The sequence below is a fragment of the Lithobates pipiens genome, unplaced genomic scaffold (genome assembly GCF_037356315.1).
Source record: "Lithobates pipiens isolate NorthernLeopardFrog02 unplaced genomic scaffold, aLitPip1_a1.2 Scaffold_19, whole genome shotgun sequence".
Lineage (NCBI taxonomy): Eukaryota > Metazoa > Chordata > Amphibia > Anura > Ranidae > Lithobates > Lithobates pipiens.
The window spans coordinates 232,866,158-232,886,368 of record NW_027507764.1 but is presented as its reverse complement, the minus strand read 5'-3'; the positions used below and the strand labels follow the sequence as shown (position 1 = coordinate 232,886,368).

Below are 20,211 nucleotides of genomic sequence, written 5' to 3'. Positions count from 1 at the left end.
TTGTGACTTTATCTGTGGCTATTGGAGTTTTTTTTTTGTGCGTGTTCAGTGGTTATGGGCCAGCATCCTATTTTGGATGAGCCAATCTGATTTGGTTTAAATTGGGTAAGGCTTCCACAAGCTTTTACCAGAGTCTTTGGTTGAGTGAAACACAGATGCAGAAAATACCTCCCTGAAATTCAAGGCAGCACTGTGCCATCAAACGGATGCCTCCCATGTAGGACTTGGAGCTGTTTTGTCACGGACCATCTATGGTGAGCAGCAACCTATGGTATTTCTCAGTCAAAAATGTAAGGATAAGTTACTTTTTAAACGGGTAACATTTTCAGCTATCCACCTGCTTCCCCCCTCTCCCTATAAGGCCCCTTCCACACATGCGGACAGTATGTCCATATTTCATCCATCCGTTTGCGGATGAAATATGGACATGCATGCATCCCTATGGGATAGCGGGTGTCTGCGGATTGTCCGCCTCCGCTACTGTCCGATTCTGCAGACGGAGGAAAATCCTATTTTTTTTTTTTTTTCTATCCGTCTGCAGATTGGATGAACATGGACAGACGGTCCGTGCTCATCCGATCCCCATAGAGGAGAGCTGACAGGGCGGTCCCTGCACAGTGTACGGAGACTGCCCTGTCCGCCGCTGGCTCAGCGGGGACAATGGAGCGGATCATCACGGGGTGGATCATTACTGATCCGCCCCATGTGAAAAGGGCCTTACAGAGAGCCAGGGATCCTCTCCCTGTATCTGCTGTCACTATTTGAAAACTGCACGACCATGTGGGGCCCTATTCACACGGACACGTCATTCACTTAGTTTCCTGTGAATTAATGCCTACAAGTAATGTCAGTCATTGCGGCTGATGGCTTGTAGTTTTCAATGAGGGTGCTGGTGAGCATCCTCCTAATACACTGATCTTCTTGCTCTTGAGTAACTGCCTGCAAATACAAGGTGTGGGCATGCAGCTATGCTGAGAGTCTGCAGGAGCCTGAGATTGCACCTGCAATCTGCTGATCGTGGGTGCAATGCTCTGCAGGCTTCATAGAAACATTTTTAAAAGTGCATTTATTTTTATTTTCCTGCATAAAATGCACATTTTTTTTTAAAATGTGTGGACCTGGTGGTTCCTGGTCCTCCAGGAGTTCTAGTTTGTGGTAGAGCAAAGACCTGGAAAACCTCATCAGAATGCTGATGCTCCTTCTCGGGTCAATTGTTTTGGCTCTACTGGTGCCACCACCTCTTTCATGTTGAATATGTACAGACTAAAAGGGATACATCTTGGATGGTAGGTAATGTATGTGTGCCAGGTGCTTGGACATTGAAAGACTTAAGGAAGAGGGCTGATATGCAGGAAATGGGAAGCTGTGTGCGTGTGTGTGTGGGGGGGGGGGGTTGTTTTTATGTTGGACACACATGAGTGTGCTCCATGCCTGGCTGAGCCATGTGGTGCCACTGTGTTGGACTCTTGCAATACCTGCAGGATGAGATGAACATGGTTCCTCTACAGCAGTGGTTCTCAACTTCTGTCCTCAGGACCCACTAACAGGCCGGATTTTAAGTATTCACTTAGAGATGTAGACTAATATACTGCAATCACTGAGCAGCAAATTGTATCACCTGTGATGTATTTCAGTTATCTTGCAAACCTGGCCAGTTAGTGGGTCCTGAGGATGGAAGTTGAGAACCACTGCTCTATAATTTCCACAGTCACTGGGGAAGCCATCTAATTGTATGCTGTGGCCCATCTTGATTCAGGCAGAGGCTATTTAAGGCCCTTGCTCCCAGGCTTTGCTCTTTTTGCATGTAGACCGTGTAGGGACAGGTCACCTGTCTGACAGGGACAGTGATTAGTGACAGGTTCCAGATGAGTAGGGAAAGGATGGGGACATGCTATCCTTCTGGGGACCTCCCTATTTGAGCTAGGACTGACAAGGCTGCATTTTGCCCCTCAAGACAGATGCAGTGAGCATGTTCAGACCTGCACATTACCATGAGTGTTCCCGGTTGGGTGCCTTCCTACTGGGTTTGTTGTGAACGTCTGGATTCTGCATTAAGTTCTGTTCTCTGCAATCGGACTCTGTGGGAATGTTTTACTAAAACTTCGAGTGCAAATTCTGGTGCAACACCTGCATGGTAGCCAGTCAGCTTGTTCAATTGAACTTTGACAAAAAAACCTGGAAGCTGATCGGTTTCTATGCAGAGCTTCTCCAGATTTTGCACTCTCCTGTTTTAGTAAATCAACCCCTGTGTGTTTACTCCACACCACGCTGCACATCCCTAAAGTGTAGAGGGCCAGGACAGTGTCATGGAATGCAAGTTGAGCATTAGGAGTTCCCAAAAGTGACACTGACAACAGTGCCCAGTTCCTCACTGGCAATAGCTCTTGACGACCCAGTCGTCATAATTTTTTTTTTTTTTTATCTTTATTTTTTTGGGGGGGGGAGGCGTGAGCTGGTTTCCCCAGTCGGCTTTTCACTAGTATATTAAAATTGACCATGCTGGGGCCAAGATTTTAATATAAAAGTGATCTTTTGAATAAAATATTATCCAATCGCTGTTACAAAAATTTGCATTTGGGAAAGTTTTTTTTTTTTTTTTTTTTTTTTTTTTTTGTGTGTACCAGAACATTTGTTCACATGTAGAATCTGACTTAACACTTCACATGATTCATGTTCACAGATTGGTATTACCAAGTGCCTTTGAAATCTGAGCCGAAAAGTGAAGTTTCACATCCTCCTACTTCCCAAATACCCGGTTTGAGTGACCTTGTGGAACCTCCTAATGATTTAATGGCTGGAAGCCGCAAACAATGGATCAGAGATACAGACTCTGATTATGTCAAACTATCCAAGCAAGGAGGACGACCAGGTAAGGACCACATTTGGGCTTATAGCGGGGATATGAGAAAAAAATCTAATCGCATAGTTTAGTCTTTATACAGTGCATATGTTTAAATCGGAAGGCATGGCACCCTGGGGTGATGTTTGGGTTCCCCCAGGTTGCCACAATAATGGGACACAGTTGGTCTTGGATCAGCATCATGCAATGCAAGCTAGCCAACCACCAGCACCATAACAATCAATGAAGCTCTGGGCACAGGGCCTGGATGCACGGCATCCCACCCAAACCATGACAACAAATGAAACTGATCCAAGGCAGATGGCAATCGGGAGAGGACGGAAGTGCACCTCCAACCAGATCTGCTCTGTCTCTCATACTCTGCCATGCTATTAGAGCCACAAGGTAGCGCTCTGATGGGAACGGGGGGGGGGGGGGGGGTCTGACAAAATGAGGGAATCCTGTATGGGTTTGTACTCTGATGGGAAGGGTGAAGCATCTGATGAAAGGATTCTTGGATGTGGGGCCTCTGATGTCATAGGGGACTCTGATATAATGGGGGGGGGGGGGTTGGGTAAGGTTGCGAAATGCTGACCTAAATAAACATAAGAGTAATGTTATCCAGGTCAGAAAGTCTGCCAATCAGTTGGGAAACCCCTTGTTTTCTGCTGTGAGTAAAAAAGGTTTGTAAGATATCGACAGTGTATTTCTGAATTGTGTGTATGAAAGAGATGACTCTTTCAAGTCCAGGCTGTATACAGATGGGTCTATATTCTACTGTCAGTTACATATTATTATGCAGTTTTTTTGATGGAGGAGGATGAGTGGGAGCCAGGTCCTTCTGTTTTAAAATGCGTGGAGAACAGGAGATTGGCTTTAAATCTGCATTTCACATGGGTAATTCAGCTGTATCAAATGTAATCAGCAGGTTGTGTAGCAATTTAATCCTGTAATTGGTAATATCTGGTGTTTTTCTTCTTCTAAAAAAATAAATTAAATAAATGTTGTGGCAAGACTGAGCCATGGGCAGTAAAATAAGTTGCAGTTACTGCAGCTTTTAACTATTCATTGTTAAAATGACAGATATTACAGTAGTAAGACATTTGAAACCTTGAATTGCTTTCAATATTGAAAGCAATCGGGTAACTACAGTGTGCATGCATATCGGATTCTGAATTTAAAACATTATAATGCAAATAGTAATGTTATGTGGGTGGGTTTTTTATTTTTTTTCCTTGACAAATATTTTCTAAATCTTTAAGACTTGTTAAAGCATATGGCACCTGTACCAAAGAAGACTCCCTCTACATCCCATGCACCACCTGACTGGTACACCTATGATGATTTGTCTCCGCCACCTGAATCGGCTGCGTAAGTTTATCTTATATAATTTTTTTTTTTTTTTTTTCTTAGCTTATGTATTGAAATTTTACAATAACTATGTTAAGTCAAGGCTTGCATACATCTGCATTGGTCTCTAATGAGCGACCCAGAAGGGATTGCTTTGCAGGCATGGCTGTTTTGCATGGGAATATCGCAATACAACTGCAAGCCTAGCGTTTGGGTTGCAGCACAGCCCTTCATCACTGTTGACAAATGCAGTCAGGATAAGTATTGCAGCTGCAACATGTACAATCCCAATCGGGCTGCTTTTGCACCTAAAAGGAGTGGTAAAAAGGTGGCTTAACCTTCTATATTTTAACCCCTCCCAACCACAAGTGTAAACTAAGCCTCAGTGTCGTTCCAAACCTGCAGGTGCAATAGTGTTGTTTAACATGGGAATAACCGACATGGGTCTGTTATGATAAATCAGTTTCATTGTACATTACCTTCCCTTCTGTGCCTAGTGGCAGAAGAAATGGGGTAAGTCCACACTATGGTGTATTGTTTTAGTAGATGCTGTGTTAAAGTTGAGTTACTTTTTAAATCTAGGCAGAAGAATTTACATCTGGAATAAAAAACACATTTTAAAGTGGTTATAAACCCTCTCCTATACCCAGTAAAATTAATAGTCCCAGATCCACAGAAATTAAACATATCTCCCTACATAAGTTTTTTTTTTTTTTTTTTTTTTTGGCGGTTAGTTGCGAAAGGCAAATCCACTTTGCACTACAAGAAATATCCCCATTGTGTTAGTGTTTCAGCAGTTGGAAGGGATTCTGGGCTCACACTGTGACAGTTGATTGCAGGAAAGGCACATATCCCACCTCCATGTAGGCAGAGGTACAAAGAAACATGCAGAGCTGTACTCTAAATCGTTGGTCGTCAACCCTGTCCTCAGGGCCCACTAACAGGCCAGGTTTTATGTATTACCTTGGGGAGATGCAGACTATAATACTGCAATCACTGAGCAGCAAATTGTATCACCTGTGATGTATTTCAGTTATCTTGCAAACCTGGCCTGTTAGTGGGCCCTGAGGACAGGGTTGATGACCACTGCTCTAAATAGTTAAGCTCTCTGCTTTATCTATCTCTAAGCACCCTCCCCGTCACTCATTTTTAGCTACTGTTATAGTGTGTGTGTGTGTGTGTGTGTGTGTTAGAACTTATCAAGCTGATGGAGGAATGGAGCAGCAGAGACACAAACTTTGGAGAGAGATATGAGTAAACGGGGGGGGGGGGGGGGGAGGCACACCCTAATCCCCTGACATACTTGTCTATACCTGGATGAGAGGGGCAGCGGGCGACATATAGAACAACCGATGCTCTGAATTTTCCTCCCTACAGCCGTTGAGAGCAAGTGAGTGCCACCAATTCCACCCAGCACTGCCACTAATCTCATCCCCCACCACTACTGCTGCCACTGATCCCAAGCCCCCCAGCACTGCCACTCATACTATCTCCCCCATCAAGCACTGTCACTGATCCCATCCCTCCACCACTGCTGCCACTTATCTCATGCCCCTCAACACTGCCATTTATCCCATCAACCCTCAGCACTGCCAGTAATCTATTCTCTCTCTCTCCTCCCCCCCCCCCCGTACTACCACTGATCCCATCAACAATGCCACTGATGTAAAAAGGTGTGTGTGTGTGCCTATGGTAAACACTACAGATGTGTCCAGGTCAGATTTCACGAATGAGGTTTAGAACCTCTTTAAGATTATCCTCCTTCCATCCTTTATTCCACTTATCCTCAGGTGCCACATTTGGCATCTTTCAAGGGGGAGGGGAATGGGTACCTGTTTTTGACAGGTACCGTTCGCAGCACCGTCTCTTCGCCAGACCAATTGGAAAGCGCTTTGCAGGGGCAGTAGGGAACCAGCTGTGAAGCCCAAAGGGTTTACTGCCAGGTTCCCTTAACAAGAATGGTGGGTCAAAACATCGGCTGGGGTGCTGACATTGTGGGCTCCCTGGACAGGTAAGTGTCCATATATTTAAAGTCAGTAGCTGCTGACTTTTTAATTCATGGGGAGGGGGCTGGACCTCCTCTTTTAAGATACATTTAAAGAGATGATAAACATTGATTTGACTGCAATGATTAGAAAATCCAACAAATCTTAATCTTTCTTACAATGAAAACTTTCAAACAATTCTGCTAGTGTATGGCCAGCTTTAGTTTGAGCAGTGGGTGAAGGATTCCCTTACATTAAGGCCTCTTTCACACGGGGCGGATCAGTAATGATCCGCTCGCTCAGCGGGGATCACTCCGTTGTCCCCGCTGAGCCATCGGCGGACAGGGCGGTCTCCGCACACTGTGCAGGGACCGCCCTGTCAGCTCTCCGCTTTCCTCTATGGGGATCGGATGAGCACGGACCGTCTGCCCGTGTTCATCCGATCCACTCTGCAGACGGACAGAAAAATAGGATTTTCCTCCGTCTGCAGAATCGGACAGTTGCGGAGGCGGACAATAGCAGGTGTCTGCGGATACTCATCCGCAGACACCCGCTATCCCATAGGGATGAATGTATGCCCGTATTTCATCTGCAAACGGATGGATGAAATACGGACATACCATCCGTATGTGTGAAAGGGGCCTAATGGGAGAATCGGCTAGAAAATGCTCCTTGCATTGGAAGCAATGAATATTAACCACTTGAGGACCTAGACTTTTTGAGATTTGTTTAAAAGTTAAACAGTGTGCGTGTGTTTGGGGGGGGGGGGGGGGGGTTCCGCCAACACCCTAGACTCTAGAGAGTAAAATGGTGGTCATTGCAATACTTTCTGTCACACTGTATTTGCACAGCGGTCTTACAAGCGCACTTTTCCCCCCCCCAAAAAAATACACGTTTGAGTTTTTTTTTTATTTTTTTTTTATATTGTGAAAGATAATGTTATGCTGAGTAAATTGATACCCACATGTCATGCTTCAAGATTACGCCCTCTTGTGGAATGGTGACAAACTTTTACCCTTTAAAAATCTCCATAGGCAATATTTTAAAAAAATTGACAGGTTGCATGTTTTGAGTTGGGGCAGTCTAGGGATAGAATTATTGCTCTCGCTCTACTGATCACAGCGATGCCTCATGTGTGGTTTGAACCCCGTTTTCATATGCGGGTGCTGCTCACGTATGCCTTCGCTTCAGCACACTGTTCTTTCAAAAAAAGTCACTTTATTTATTTTTTTTTTTTTTGATTTCTATTGAAAGGAATGTAAACATCCCTTCTAATAGGAAAAAAAAGCATGATGGGACCTCTTAAATATTAGATTGGGGTCAAAAAGACCTCAAATCTCATATTTACTCCAAAAAAAAGATGTAATTTTGAAAAATTGGCTTTTTTATTTATTTTTTTTCTTAAGAGCTATGGGCAAAAGTGGTGTTACTTCTGCCCTGATTGTTTTGTTTTTGCTTTTCTTGGGAGGGTTCATGTGATCAGCACTGTCCAGACAAGGTCAGCGGTCCCGGATCCTGATCAGACAATTGTGAGAAATAAACTTTTTACAAGCCTTACTAGGAACTGATAGAAGTATATAGCAGTTTGTTTACTAGAATTGCATTTGCATGTTCTGTGTACTCAGACCAGATATAGTGAATGCAGGGTCCTAGGTTTAGTTAATCCTTTAAGGATTTGAGTCCTCACACAAATATGCAATTCAAAACTTCACTGGAAGAACATTTTTTTTTTTTTTTTTTTTTTTTTTTCTGATTTGGACCTCTGTAAATTCTAATTCTATACCTCTGGAGTAGAACTAAACTTTGTCTAGGGTGCTTGTCAATTTCCAGGTTTGTAGATGGGGCTACTAATAGTATTATGAGGGTTACTATGTTGATAACTATGGTTTGTTTTAAAGTGAACATCGCCTGGCCGACAGTGCATAAAGTAACACTAGAACAAGCTTCGACAGCCTGCAAACCCATGTTGGTCTTTCAATCTTTTTTTATTTTTTTTTAGGGAACCCCATGGATCCCAGACCGAGGCAATAATTAGGGCCTTACATTTTCACCAAGTTAAGGTTAGGTGCTGCCCTATACAAACACTAAGTTTTACCTCTTGTCATCAGCTATTGCATGCAAGACCCTTAGTAAGTATTAAAGGCACTAGCATTTTACGGTTTAAGAACAGGAGGGTAGGGTTAGTGTCAGAAGGGAGGCTTTAATAATCACCTGGAGAAAAGCTACATATGTATACAACGACCGGTTTGAAGATTAATATGGGTACTTGGCTTGCACTATTAGGACCATGTAAAGTTCACCTTAAATTTCTGTGCTCCTTGTTCAGCATGAAAAGTTCCACTTTGATTTCTGTCCTGTGCCTTTTTTATATTCTACAATACTAGGTCAAAGTGACATGGTTAGTAGAACGGGATGGTAACCTTTAAGGATCTGCCAGACCGTTCATCCTGAAAAGTTTGCTTTGCCTGCTCCACTGACCTCGGGAGGACAGGAAAGGAGGACTCTCAAATGTGGGGGGAAAAAACTGATGGAGGCTTTACCCTAAAAAGTAAATCGATTGACTTTTTTTTTTTTTTTTTTTTTTTTTTTTTGTCAAATGCATTACCATAGATGTCATTTTGTGATTGTGTGTATGTATGCATGTTCTATATCTCTCAATATCTTTTTGTATTTTTATATTGCATCTTGTTATGACAGTGCGCCCCTGAGAAATGTGCCAGACTACATGATCCATGAGGAATTTGACAAAGAAGAAAGTGAGCAGACGTATGAAGCAAGAAAAGGCCCATTTGATTTTGATCAGAAAACCATTTGGCAACGTGAATCTGAAGAATATGAAAAAGAGAATCCTCATGACAAAAAGGTGCTTCATTTTAAAAATAGGCCTAATATTAGTTGAAGTAAAAAAGGCTATCCAGTAAGAAAAGTGTTAGAAATCTGATGGATATTAAACTTCTTTGCAAGTTTGCTCCTTCCCTGCAAATTTTGCATTTGTAAAGAAATTGAAACGGTGTACCGTAAGTACTATGAAGACGCACTGAGTAGAGCTCCTGGAGCTTCTGACTTGTCATAGCAATGGTATGATTGCCTTTTAAAAAAAAAAAAAAAAACTGGTTAAAATGTATATCAAGTTAATGATTATGCTTTTCGGCTAGTGATTCAACAGATTTCTAGCACTAGTAGTGATGGTAGATGACAAGACTGAAAACCAAAAACACACATTTGCAGTGAAATCTGCAGCTTCCCCCCCCAACAGAGAATACCTTAAGAATCTTCACGGGAACAAGCCTCCCAAAGCTCCAGGCAGATATATTAATTGTAGTAATTTACACATTATATATCATTAAACTTTTAGTTTTGGCTTGATATCAACCTCTTTCAGTCCCCCATCTAGCAGAGCTCAGACTGGGAGAGCCCAGGAAAAGGAACGGGTCAAGTTTTTCTGCAAGGAAGCATACTAATAGGAGAAAGGCGAAGGCAAAATGACAGATGCGCACATCAGAGTTCTGTTTGTCTAGTCACATGCTGGGTAGTGGAGAGTAGATCTTTAAAGTCATTACACTGCAGCCATGGGTGTTGCTGGTCATGGCCACCAAGGGCACAAGCATCACATTTCTTGTGGGTGCTGCAGCTTTTTATTTTTATTTTTTTTTTCTCTCTCCAGTGGCTTTTGCAACTGCCTCAGATACTGTGGAAGTACAAAGCCAGGCGCTCCTAAGCTCATCCTTCACTCTGATGTGCATGGATCTCTACACTGGGGAGATGGGGTAGCTCTTGAGATTAGGGGGGCATTGTTCTGTGGATAAATTAAGGGGTGGGGGAGTACAGATGTGTGCTGGGCAGAAATATGGGGGAGGGGAAATCTATACTAGGATAGATTGGGAGGGGGTAGTTAAGGGCATTGTACTGGCCAATGATTTGTATGGAAAGCTGTACATTGGCCTGTGTGGTAAATACTTTTGATCCCCCTACATTCTGCACTCTGTATTGCACACTACTGACCCCTGGACACTGTGTGCATTATGCACTCCTGAACCCTGCCGTCTATGAATTGCACACTTCTGACCACTGCCCTCTTTGTGTTACACACTCCAGAGCCCTACACCCTTTGCATTAAATACTCCTGACCTCTCTGCCCTGCACTCTGTGCATTAAGCCCTCCTGGGCCCTTGCAAAGATTAAAGACTAAATGGGGGGGGGGGGAGGAGGGTGGAGGGTGAAGTTCCTCTTTAAGTTCAGTCAATACCTGGGGAGAGAAAGGAGGTGTGTGTGTGTGTGTGTCAGGAAAAATAGTCTTCCACCTGAAGGTGAGAGAGAATCCCCTTATGCAGCACGCATCAGGTAACTTCATGGGCCTCGGGTTGTCAGCTGCATTTCTGGAGCTTCTGTCAAACCTAAGCCTATGTGTGGGTACTCCATGCAGGAAGGGGTTAATAGTGAAGTGACCAGGAGGATGGAGAGAGGTCTAGGACTTTCTATTGTGCATGTGACCATATATGACTTGAATTGAATGACCTGTGACGCCGTGCATTGTGGATGTATAGGAGGAACCCACCAACCCATAAATTGGGTCCACTTACTCCGGTCATTCACACTCTTAGCAATGCCCCAAGCTGCAGCAGATTAAAATCCTGTCCCCTGCAAAACAGCTGTGCTGTGACGCAGCATTCTGCAAATCTCAAGAATGAATAGACAGAAATATAAATTCTTTTGGAAAGTTAAAATGCCTCTATATGTAATTCATATGCGTATCTAGCAGTTTTCTTGAAGTTCAGATTTATTGGTGGCACTCAGAAGAAATTATGCAAACGGTTAAATGTTGGATCTTTCGTAAAAACGACTATAAACTTAAAATGGATTCTATAAAGTTAATACTTTAAAACAGAACATGCTTGATAAAGTGGTAGAGATATCAGACAGTTTTAACTTATTGTACTGGTGATATTTGAATGCTACACAGTGTACCACTGACATCTTTACTGCATAATTCTAGGTACAAATATTCAGAACAAAGGACTTCTTTTCCTTTCTTTTTTTTTTTCCTCCTGTCAGTTAATCAGCTCAGGCTTGTTCTACAAAATCATCAGTGTCAGGGTTTAACGAACCGTGTTTTACACACTAAATCGTGTGGGTGGACAGCTTGGCTGGCAGTCTAGAATTAACACTGCATATCTATATTACAAACCCTTTAAATTGAAGCTTCTCCTTGAATTCTTCCTTCAGTATGCTTTTTCTCTTGTTAAAAGAAAAGTGTGTGTGTGTTTATATTTATACATTTTATTTTTTTTTGGTTCTCAGTCTGCGCTGAGTCTTGTGAGTGCCTTAACCACTCTTTGCTCTGCTTCTTCAGCGCTCACCGAAGCCAGGTTGGAGAGGGGAAGGAGCAGCTAGCATTTGGGGAACCCAAGAATATTGTCCAATCTTTGCAGATCATGGAGCTGCTCTGCCATATCCACTTAACCCAATCATGCCCCCCCAACCCACTGTAAATTAATGTACCTCCAACAAGTATTTGGTGCCTGTAGGCTATTAGTCCTGTGTTTGCAGCTGCAGCTCCCCAAGGGGATTACCTCCAGGTGGGGGCTGCAGAAAGTGTGGGGAAGGAGGGGGGGGGCTCAGACTTTTTTTTTTTTTTTTTTTTTTTTTTTTATTCATTGCCACTCTGGTTGTTGACTGGTCTAAGCTCTTGTACACACGATCGGACACATTCTGTCAGAATCTCTGATCGGAGCGTTTTGTTGGATATTCCGACTGTGTGGTATGCATCGGACTGTTTCCGTCGAATATCCATCGGACCAAATTTTCCAGCTTGCCGGAAATTTTTTACGAAAAAATGCTCCGATCGGACATGCTCTGATCGTGTTTAGAGAATTCCGATCGGACAAAGTGCCATGCATGCTCAGATCAAATTCCAACATCAAAGCTATTGGCTGCTAGCCTGAACGTAGTCCTGTCGTAACGAAATAACGTCATCACGTTCTGAACGATCGGATTTTCCAACAACTTCGTCCGACTGTGTGTATACAACAGTTTCGGACAAAATCCGACTGATTTGGTTGTCTGAATCTCCGATCGTGTGTACAAGGGCCAACTCTCTGAATGGTTAACCCTGGCCAGTGGCTGCATCAGGGCTGCTGTTAGAAATATCAGGGCCCCATGATGCCTACCTGATGGGCTGTCATTTTTAATTTAACACTAAATTGATGGGCAGTAACTTTTTTTTTTTTTTTTTTTTTTTTAATGCATCTTCTATTTTGGGTATTGTTTTACTGCACAGTTTTTGGCCTAGATTTGTTTTTGGGGTGTTTTGTCAAAAAATAAAAAATAAAAAAAATTGTGTCTTAACACGAACACCTTCTGCAGCCAATTTAATAAAATTTACACATTTGGGGTCTTGGTACTAACCTTTTTTTTTTTTTTTAAATTCTAACAAACACTTGTGCAACATTTTTAAATGTACATGCATTAAAACTTTGTTTAAAAAAAGATAACAAATGAAATGTGTTGTAGAAAGTAGTTTCATTTTTGTTTGAGCAAACCACTGTGTACCAATATGTCATTGTGTAGGTCTAGTTACAAAGGTTTTAATTACCCTGGGATTTGAATGTGCTTTTGTGCATGTAATGACTCCCTCCTCATCACATCTTGGTTGCTATGAATATTACATGACAGTCAGACCATGCATATGTTTGAAAATGTAATCCTAGCCATTCAACTCGCTTTTTACTTTTTATGTCATTCTTTAGGTGAAGCTTCCTGCAATAAAGCAAGACAACAATGTGGCTGCGTCTGATAAAGGACCTCCTCCCGCAAAGACAGGACATGATAGGCCTGGGAAAAAATGTTTCTTTCCACCAATGTAAGTATTCTAGATGCATTACCATGTTGGATTAACTAGCTTTTACTTTATGTACAGAATTACAAAAATGTTGGGGTGGTACAAGCAAAATGATACTGTAGATATGGAAAAAGCAAATTAACATGAAGCGCATTTAACAATAAATCATGTTGTTGTGCAATTATGTAATACTTTCTTGTGTGGAACTATACCCTAACCTTCTTATTAGTTGAAATATAAATGGGGACTGAAGTGGGCCATGTGCCAGGACTGGGTACTGGTCATGCATCTTTGTGTGTGTGTGTGTGTGTGGTTTGTTGTGTGTGTTTTTTTTTTTTTTTTTTTTTTTTTTTCCTCCCCTCCTGTCTGAGCTATAATGTCTGCAATAATTCATCACATCGCCCCTACACAACAGATACCAGCCCTGCCTTGTTTGTATGTGGACTAGGGTTATTGGTCCTTAACTAGAGATGGAAATTAATTTTAATCTTGGTATATTCATCTACTGAATGCAATAGTGCAAGTAGTTACAAAGTATTCAGTTCTGACTTGTTCAGGACCATTTGGCCAGTGTGACATACAGATGCAGCAGGTTTTGGGAATGGCTAGATTCCTTATTACAAGGATTGGGGCATTGGGATAGTCCATAGGGAGATTTTATTACTGGTACGTATATAGCACCTACACTTTACATAATTCATGTAATAGAAACAGATGGTTTCTTATTTGCCTTTTTATGTGTGCTTGAAACCCAACCCTAGACAAGTTTTTCTGGATTGGAAAGGAGCAGGGAACACCTAACACATCTGTTAATTTTTAATACTGTTAGCCCTATTGGAGATTTTTTTCCTCCTTTTTGCCACTGTGAGAACCAGAATAAAAACGTGTTCTTAACTTTTTTTTTTTTATTTTTTATTTTTTCCATTCTAACTATAAGGCTCCATTCACAACTGGGAGAATTCTGCCAATACTTCTAATGGCACCCCTGTTATCGCACGATAAATCTTGCTGCAATTGTGGAAAATAACAATGCGTGACGCTGTCGCCAAAAAAAAGCTTCTTTTTGAGTGACAAGCTTTTTTTCGATTTTGCCATGATTGCGGCACAATTTACCGTGTAATGACCACGGAAAAAATTCGCACTGCAGTTGGGGTGATATTCGAAGTAATTGCGTTGCAAACACGTCCCGTGATTCTGGAATCATAGGCAGAATAGCCTGTGATTTTGGAACTCCCATGTGTTATAGCTGGACTGGAAAAAAGTAAAACGAACATGTTGTTCTGGTTTTCAGTGGGAAAAAAGGTAAAGAAGTAAAATCTCCCCGATAGGGTTAACAGTATTAAAAATTAACAAGTTTTAGTGAGTTCCCTATTCTATTGCAATCCAGAAAAACGTGTCTATGGATGGGTTTCAAGCAGCCTAAGCAAAATGTGTAGCTGCGCTCCCTAAATACTCCCACCCAGCTGAATCTGAATGACTGATGTTATCACATCATACAAACCATCACCATGATAGATGAATTAAGTGAATACTTCTATTCGCCGACCGACACAGCTCCTCTTAGACCATTGGGTTTTATGTCTTTCCCTTTAGGAGACGCTAGGCAAAGTTGTAACACAACACTCAGAACTTTCAGTTCCGCCCAGGGGGCAGTCCCCTAGGTATCAACCCTCCACCCTGCCTTGCAGTAATCTGTTTTATTTTGCCTAGTGAAGAAGACAGATCTAGGAACCCTACGGGCCCATAGGTTTTTTTTTATATTATGCAGAAGCTTCGCCTTTTGCTCAAGATGAGTGATCCTGTGATCTTCTATCAACAGCCGGCTGGGTGACAGGCTGGTTCACTTATCCTTGTAGTCTCCCCAGTCCGGCCATCGAGCGTGTGCAGGTCGCAGCTACGGCTCGGCAGGCCATGACATGCCTCAGCTCTAGAGGTGGTCGATGAGCTTTTATGCTCCGGGGCATACATATGACTGGGCTACTGATGTCTGCGTCACAGTATGACGAGGCCAGTAGCTACCCTGTACTGATCAGGAGTAGATCTACAATGGAATGTCTCCCAGCTCTTCAGGACTGGTAAGTACAGCTCTCCCTGTTCTGACGGGGCTGATCAGCTGGGCATTCCCCAGTAGGTTGATTTGGGGTGGGGCTGGCTGAATGGCAGTGGTCCTGGGACCTGTATGATATGCTCCTGGAAGGGTGCATGTGAGGGTCTGCTGGGAATGGTGCAGCGCTGTCTTTTTTTTTTTTTTTTTTTTTTTTTTTATTAATAGATCTACCTCATGGCGATGTTTGGCGGCCATTTTAGGTGTGGGCAGAGCAGGCTGACTATCTGGGCTTCAGCTGCCATTTTCTATGTGATTCCTATTCAAGACACTGGCAGCCATTTTCTGGAAGCCTGAACATATTTCAGTGTTCCCTGACAGAAGCATGGCTCATGTGCTCTCACAGCCTTTTTTTCCTGTGTTTCCCGTCTGTGTACTGGAAGCTGAGCGGCCAATTTATGGAAGCCAGAGCATTTTTTCTGGTAGTACAGAAACTACGTTTTTGAAATCAGTGCAGTGTCGCACTGATTTAGGATGGTGCCATAGCCGCTGATTTGGCAAGTCAAATAACACCAATGTGAACCAGGGCTCAAGCTGGACATAAAATCTTGGATTTCTTTCTTTTAAACTAAACGGCTCAGATGAATTCCCCCCCCCCCCCCCCCCTGCTGCATTATCATACTTTGACAGCAGCTCCCAGAATACCTGAACAGTGGCAGCATCTGATTGGATACAGCTGCTCTTCTGTCAAAAATATTCCAGCATCGGAGGGGGGGGGGGGGCCTAAAGCCCCAAATGCAAATGTGACTGCCCCCCCCCCCCCCCCCCCCCGAAAAGCCCTGAGTCTTAGGCATGCAGCTCTCAATTGTTAGCCGCAAGTGCTGAGTGCCATAACGGGTCCCGCCTTCTGGAGCCTGGACCGTGGGACATGTGACATCATAGGCGCTGAAGGCGGGAATTGCCATGCAGCCGCGGTGCCACATCCCCCACCCGCCCCTCGGCGGGCCGCTCTCCTCTCCGCCTCTGACGACTGACTGGCTGCCGTGACACCGCACTCCACAGCTGACCTGAGGTAGGTCAGACCGTGTATCTAAATGCCAGTGTATGTAGGTCAGGGCCCAGCCAAAAAAAAGCCTGCGTCACGTACACCATTTTAATGCATATACCACTGTAGATATGTGTACAGGAAATGCGAGACTTGTGTGGGAACTAAATGGTGATCATTCCAAAGTGTGTGTGTGTGTGTGTGTGTGTGTGTGTGTGTACAAATACTCTGGAGCACATTTTTAACCCTTTACCTGTTAAAGATGTAATCTATACGTCATGGCTGACTTATGATAAAAAAAACACATGCAAGGGAGATGTTTTACCTGCCAAAGGTTTTCTTTGTCCATCCATGTCTGAGATCCATGCCCACCTCATACCACACAGCCAGCTAGATGATGCCGCCAAAAGGAGAAAAGTGCAGGAAATCAAAAAACAAACAAACATACCCATCTACCTACTGCAGCATCATTCCGATGCTGCAACTAGTCCATGACGACTCTAAGCCTGAGAACTGAGCAATCAAATGATTGCTCAGTTCTTGGGTCCACTCTGAGCACAGAGCAGTGACTTGTCAGTTGCAGCTCTCTGCTCTACCTCTCCAGCAGTCACTAGAGTCCCAGGCCAGGGAGGAGGTGGGAGAGGTTGTCTCAGGCTCTCAGCAGTGCACTGAGAAACAGCCAGCTGCCAGTCGGGAATCCGGCTGGATCCTGACGTTTTATTGTCGGGATCTCTGCAGAGTCTGGAGCGGATCGGTGACGTCTGCCAACAGATGGCTTTAGCTTGGAGTTTAGCTGCAATAATTTTTCCAACTTAAGTGGTTCTTTCACACAATCTCACTTACTGCCCTATAGATTTTTCTCCAGATTTTGCACTCGAGATGGAAAGTTTGACAAAATAATAAAAAATGTGTATGTGTATATGTGGTCAACCACCAAACATTTGGAATCCTTTTTTTATCTTTGTTTTTTTTATCTTTCTCTCCCTCACGCTAAAGGCCTGGAAATGATTCAGTTAATTTTAGCAAGTTGCTTAGCAATGGTTATGGAGATGATTGGCATCGTCATCACGATGAACAAGAGACTAAGGTTACACAGAAGTCCAAGACATTCAAAAGTAAGTGTCATCGAACTTAAATTTATGTCTAAACTTTAGAACAAAAATTCTAAAATTTTGAAGCTTACCATTCCTTAGCCTGAAAAAGGAAAAACAAATACAGCCACCAACGTCTAAGTATATTTTCTGCAAGTACAGAATTGGCTTTCCCAGCTATCTTATGTGAAATACAGAGCACCTTCTCCCTATGAAATGGAGGGGGAGGTGCTTGCAGTCCAGACCAGGAGGCTGCTCCTCCCATGGATGATGGTGCAGACAATGTTCTCCCCCCCCCCCCCCAAAACTAATAACCTCTACTGGAGCTTTTAGTGTTGGTTCACACTGAGGCAGCACGACTTGCAGTGTGACTGCCTCAGGCGACCTGGACACGACCGCTGCGGCGACTTGCATTGACTTCTATAGAGAAGTTGTTTTTGCAAGTCACCCACAGTCATACAGGAACCTTTTTCTAAGTCGGAGCGACTTGTGTCACTCCGATTAGAAAGGTTCCATTGTACAGAACGAGATGCTACTTGTCAGGCAGCTAAGTCACCTGACAAGTCATCCCAGTGTGAAACGGCAACCAAGTAATAGTTGCCTAAAATCCTTAGTGTGTGTGTATAGATGTGTGTGTTTAAAACCCAAGATATGGTGATAAACAACCATAGAACATATATATATATTTTTTTTTTTTCTTCAAACCAAGATATGCTTGCCCTCTCCTCCAGATTAAGGCCACTGCTACATACTTTATCCTTGTGAGAATATTGCAGCATGTAACCGTGTGTGTGTGTGTGTGTGTGTGTGTGTGTGTGTGTACATGTGTACATCAAGCTCTGACACCATCCCACGCAGAGCTTGTATAGGGTTAGAACTGTAGAGGAACATGCCCCTGAGGAAGCTATACAATATAGTGACTGTCACCGTCTCTTTTTAATATAACAAACAGGAACAACATTTTAAGTTTACAAATCAGATTAATGACTTTCATTTATAACCTCTAGTCATCTCTTTTGATATTTTGTGTTTTTCAGATTTTGGCTGAGAATATGAGAAGAATCGACAACACTGCTGTTTCATAGTTTGCCGACTACATTGCTACAAAAGCACAAATAGCATACTTGGAACATTTCTTAATAATTCATCTAGAAGCACTATATTTCTCTTTAGCTGTCGGTCATGGCTTATTTCTCATTTCCTACTGAAATTGCTAGACTGCACTATCAACAGTGATCTGATATATTAACAGCATGTCACTCAAACTAGTAACATGCCAGCTAATTATCATTCATCACCATAATTGACAGATGTGGTTAGTTAACCATAAAGGGATACTGCCACTGTATATTTTGAAGCTGAACTCCGGGCAGATATAGAAATCACTATTTAATTCAGTTACAAATGTATTTAAATTAAGTATTTTTACATAGCATTGGCTTTTACCTTTTAAATCAAACCCCATTTATTTCAGGTACTTGTATAGCACTGTCGATTTACAATTTAGATAGAGAGATAATAAATATAAATCTATAATTTATATATTCTCTGTGTGTACATTCACAGCAGTCCCTGTTTTCAAGGCACTTGCGTGCTAAGAACATACATGCATACATACGCACGCATGCCAGTTTACCTACCAGCATGGCTTTTGAGTGGGAGAAATCCCACACAAGTACAAGGAGAACACGCAAACTCCATGCAGGTAATACTGTGGTTGGGACCACAAGTACTTCTAAGCAAAAGTGCTAGCCACTGTTGCCCGAACTTGATATCTGCTCGCATTGTACAGATTGTAATGAGTTATAATCTCCTTTAAATCTACTCACAAGTATGTAATGTGAGGGCCTGCCTGATTGGATACAAACCGATTTGAATTTAGTAAGTTAATAAAGGAAAATAATTGTGTTTGGTATATCTAAAGTGGATTTTATAGTTTGGTTATAACATGTATGTTGCCACTTCCTGCCAATCAGGTATTTATTGCTGTACACAATGCAGCCAGTCTAATACGAGCTGAGAGTATGGGCGGGAACCAATATATTTTAACATTGTTCTGTTTTATTATCCAATCGCAGACTAGAATTTATCCTGGGCCAGGCTGCATTGTTTACATGCAATGTTGTCTGTAGGGAGGACAGGACCTGGTTATGCTGTCTGGTATAACCTGCTAATTGCCTGGATCACAAATTATCATAATTCAAATTTAGTTGGAAGGTAAAACCATTCACATATATGTATTTGAGCTGTACATCTGGAGTTGAGCTTTAGGAAATTTTGTGACATCAGATATAGGGCTAGATGACTCACAACCACGTGTGTATCCAAGAAATTCTAGTTTGACGTTTTACATCACAAGACTGGTGTGGCTATTTACTTACTATGTGTGTATAGTTACTTTAATATTTTATGTGAATAATAGATGTAGAAAAAAAAATACTTCCTGTGTTTTTTGCTTCTAGTGTCATTGTCAGACTAGCAATCCTATTAGTGGTGGCACCTTGCCAGCCACAGGAATGATACATTTATTTCTATGGTGTTGCTTCCTTTTTGGTCCAAAAGCTTCAGCCCCTTGCTTTCCAGTGAAAGCGTAGTATGAATAGAAGCAGGTGCGTGGTTCCCTTGCTCTCCTCATAGGCGTACCAGGTATTCATGGACACACCCTAATCACTCTGTGTGGTACAGACTTCTCCCTACTGCCTGGGCATTCCCTTGTGTTTTTAGTATAGAGTGGGGAAAGGGGCTAGTTGATACGTAATTTACCGGCCCCTTCCTTTTTTTCTAAATGAACACACTCAGTGTTCATAGATGAAGCATAGTAAACGGTTTACTATGATTCAGTTTATGAATGAACAGGAAGCAGCAACACAGAGCACTATCCTGTTCATTCACTGTAGAGGAAGGGCTTGTTTTGAGGTGCACACCTTAAAGTGGTTGTAAACCCTTACAACCAACTTTGACCTACAGGTAAGCCTAGATTAAGGCTTACCTGTAGGTCCAAGAAATATCTCCTAAACCT

General features: G+C 42.6%; 1 protein-coding gene across 2 annotated transcripts in view; it reads left to right on the top strand.

The window, feature by feature from the left end:
- The window catches only part of CUNH7orf57 (chromosome unknown C7orf57 homolog), a 60,662-nt gene extending 41,555 nt beyond the window's left edge, over positions 1–19,107 (top strand). For both annotated transcript variants that reach the window (XM_077491788.1, XM_077491789.1), the window contains exons 3-8: positions 2,681–2,869; positions 4,102–4,210; positions 8,872–9,037; positions 12,921–13,033; positions 17,098–17,216; positions 18,230–19,107. In XM_077491788.1, the coding sequence (XP_077347914.1) occupies positions 2,681–2,869; positions 4,102–4,210; positions 8,872–9,037; positions 12,921–13,033; positions 17,098–17,216; positions 18,230–18,240 (707 nt within the window). In that variant the 3' untranslated portion in view covers positions 18,241–19,107. The remainder of the gene's footprint in view (positions 1–2,680; positions 2,870–4,101; positions 4,211–8,871; positions 9,038–12,920; positions 13,034–17,097; positions 17,217–18,229) is intronic.
- The last annotated feature ends 1,104 nt before the right edge of the window (positions 19,108–20,211 follow it).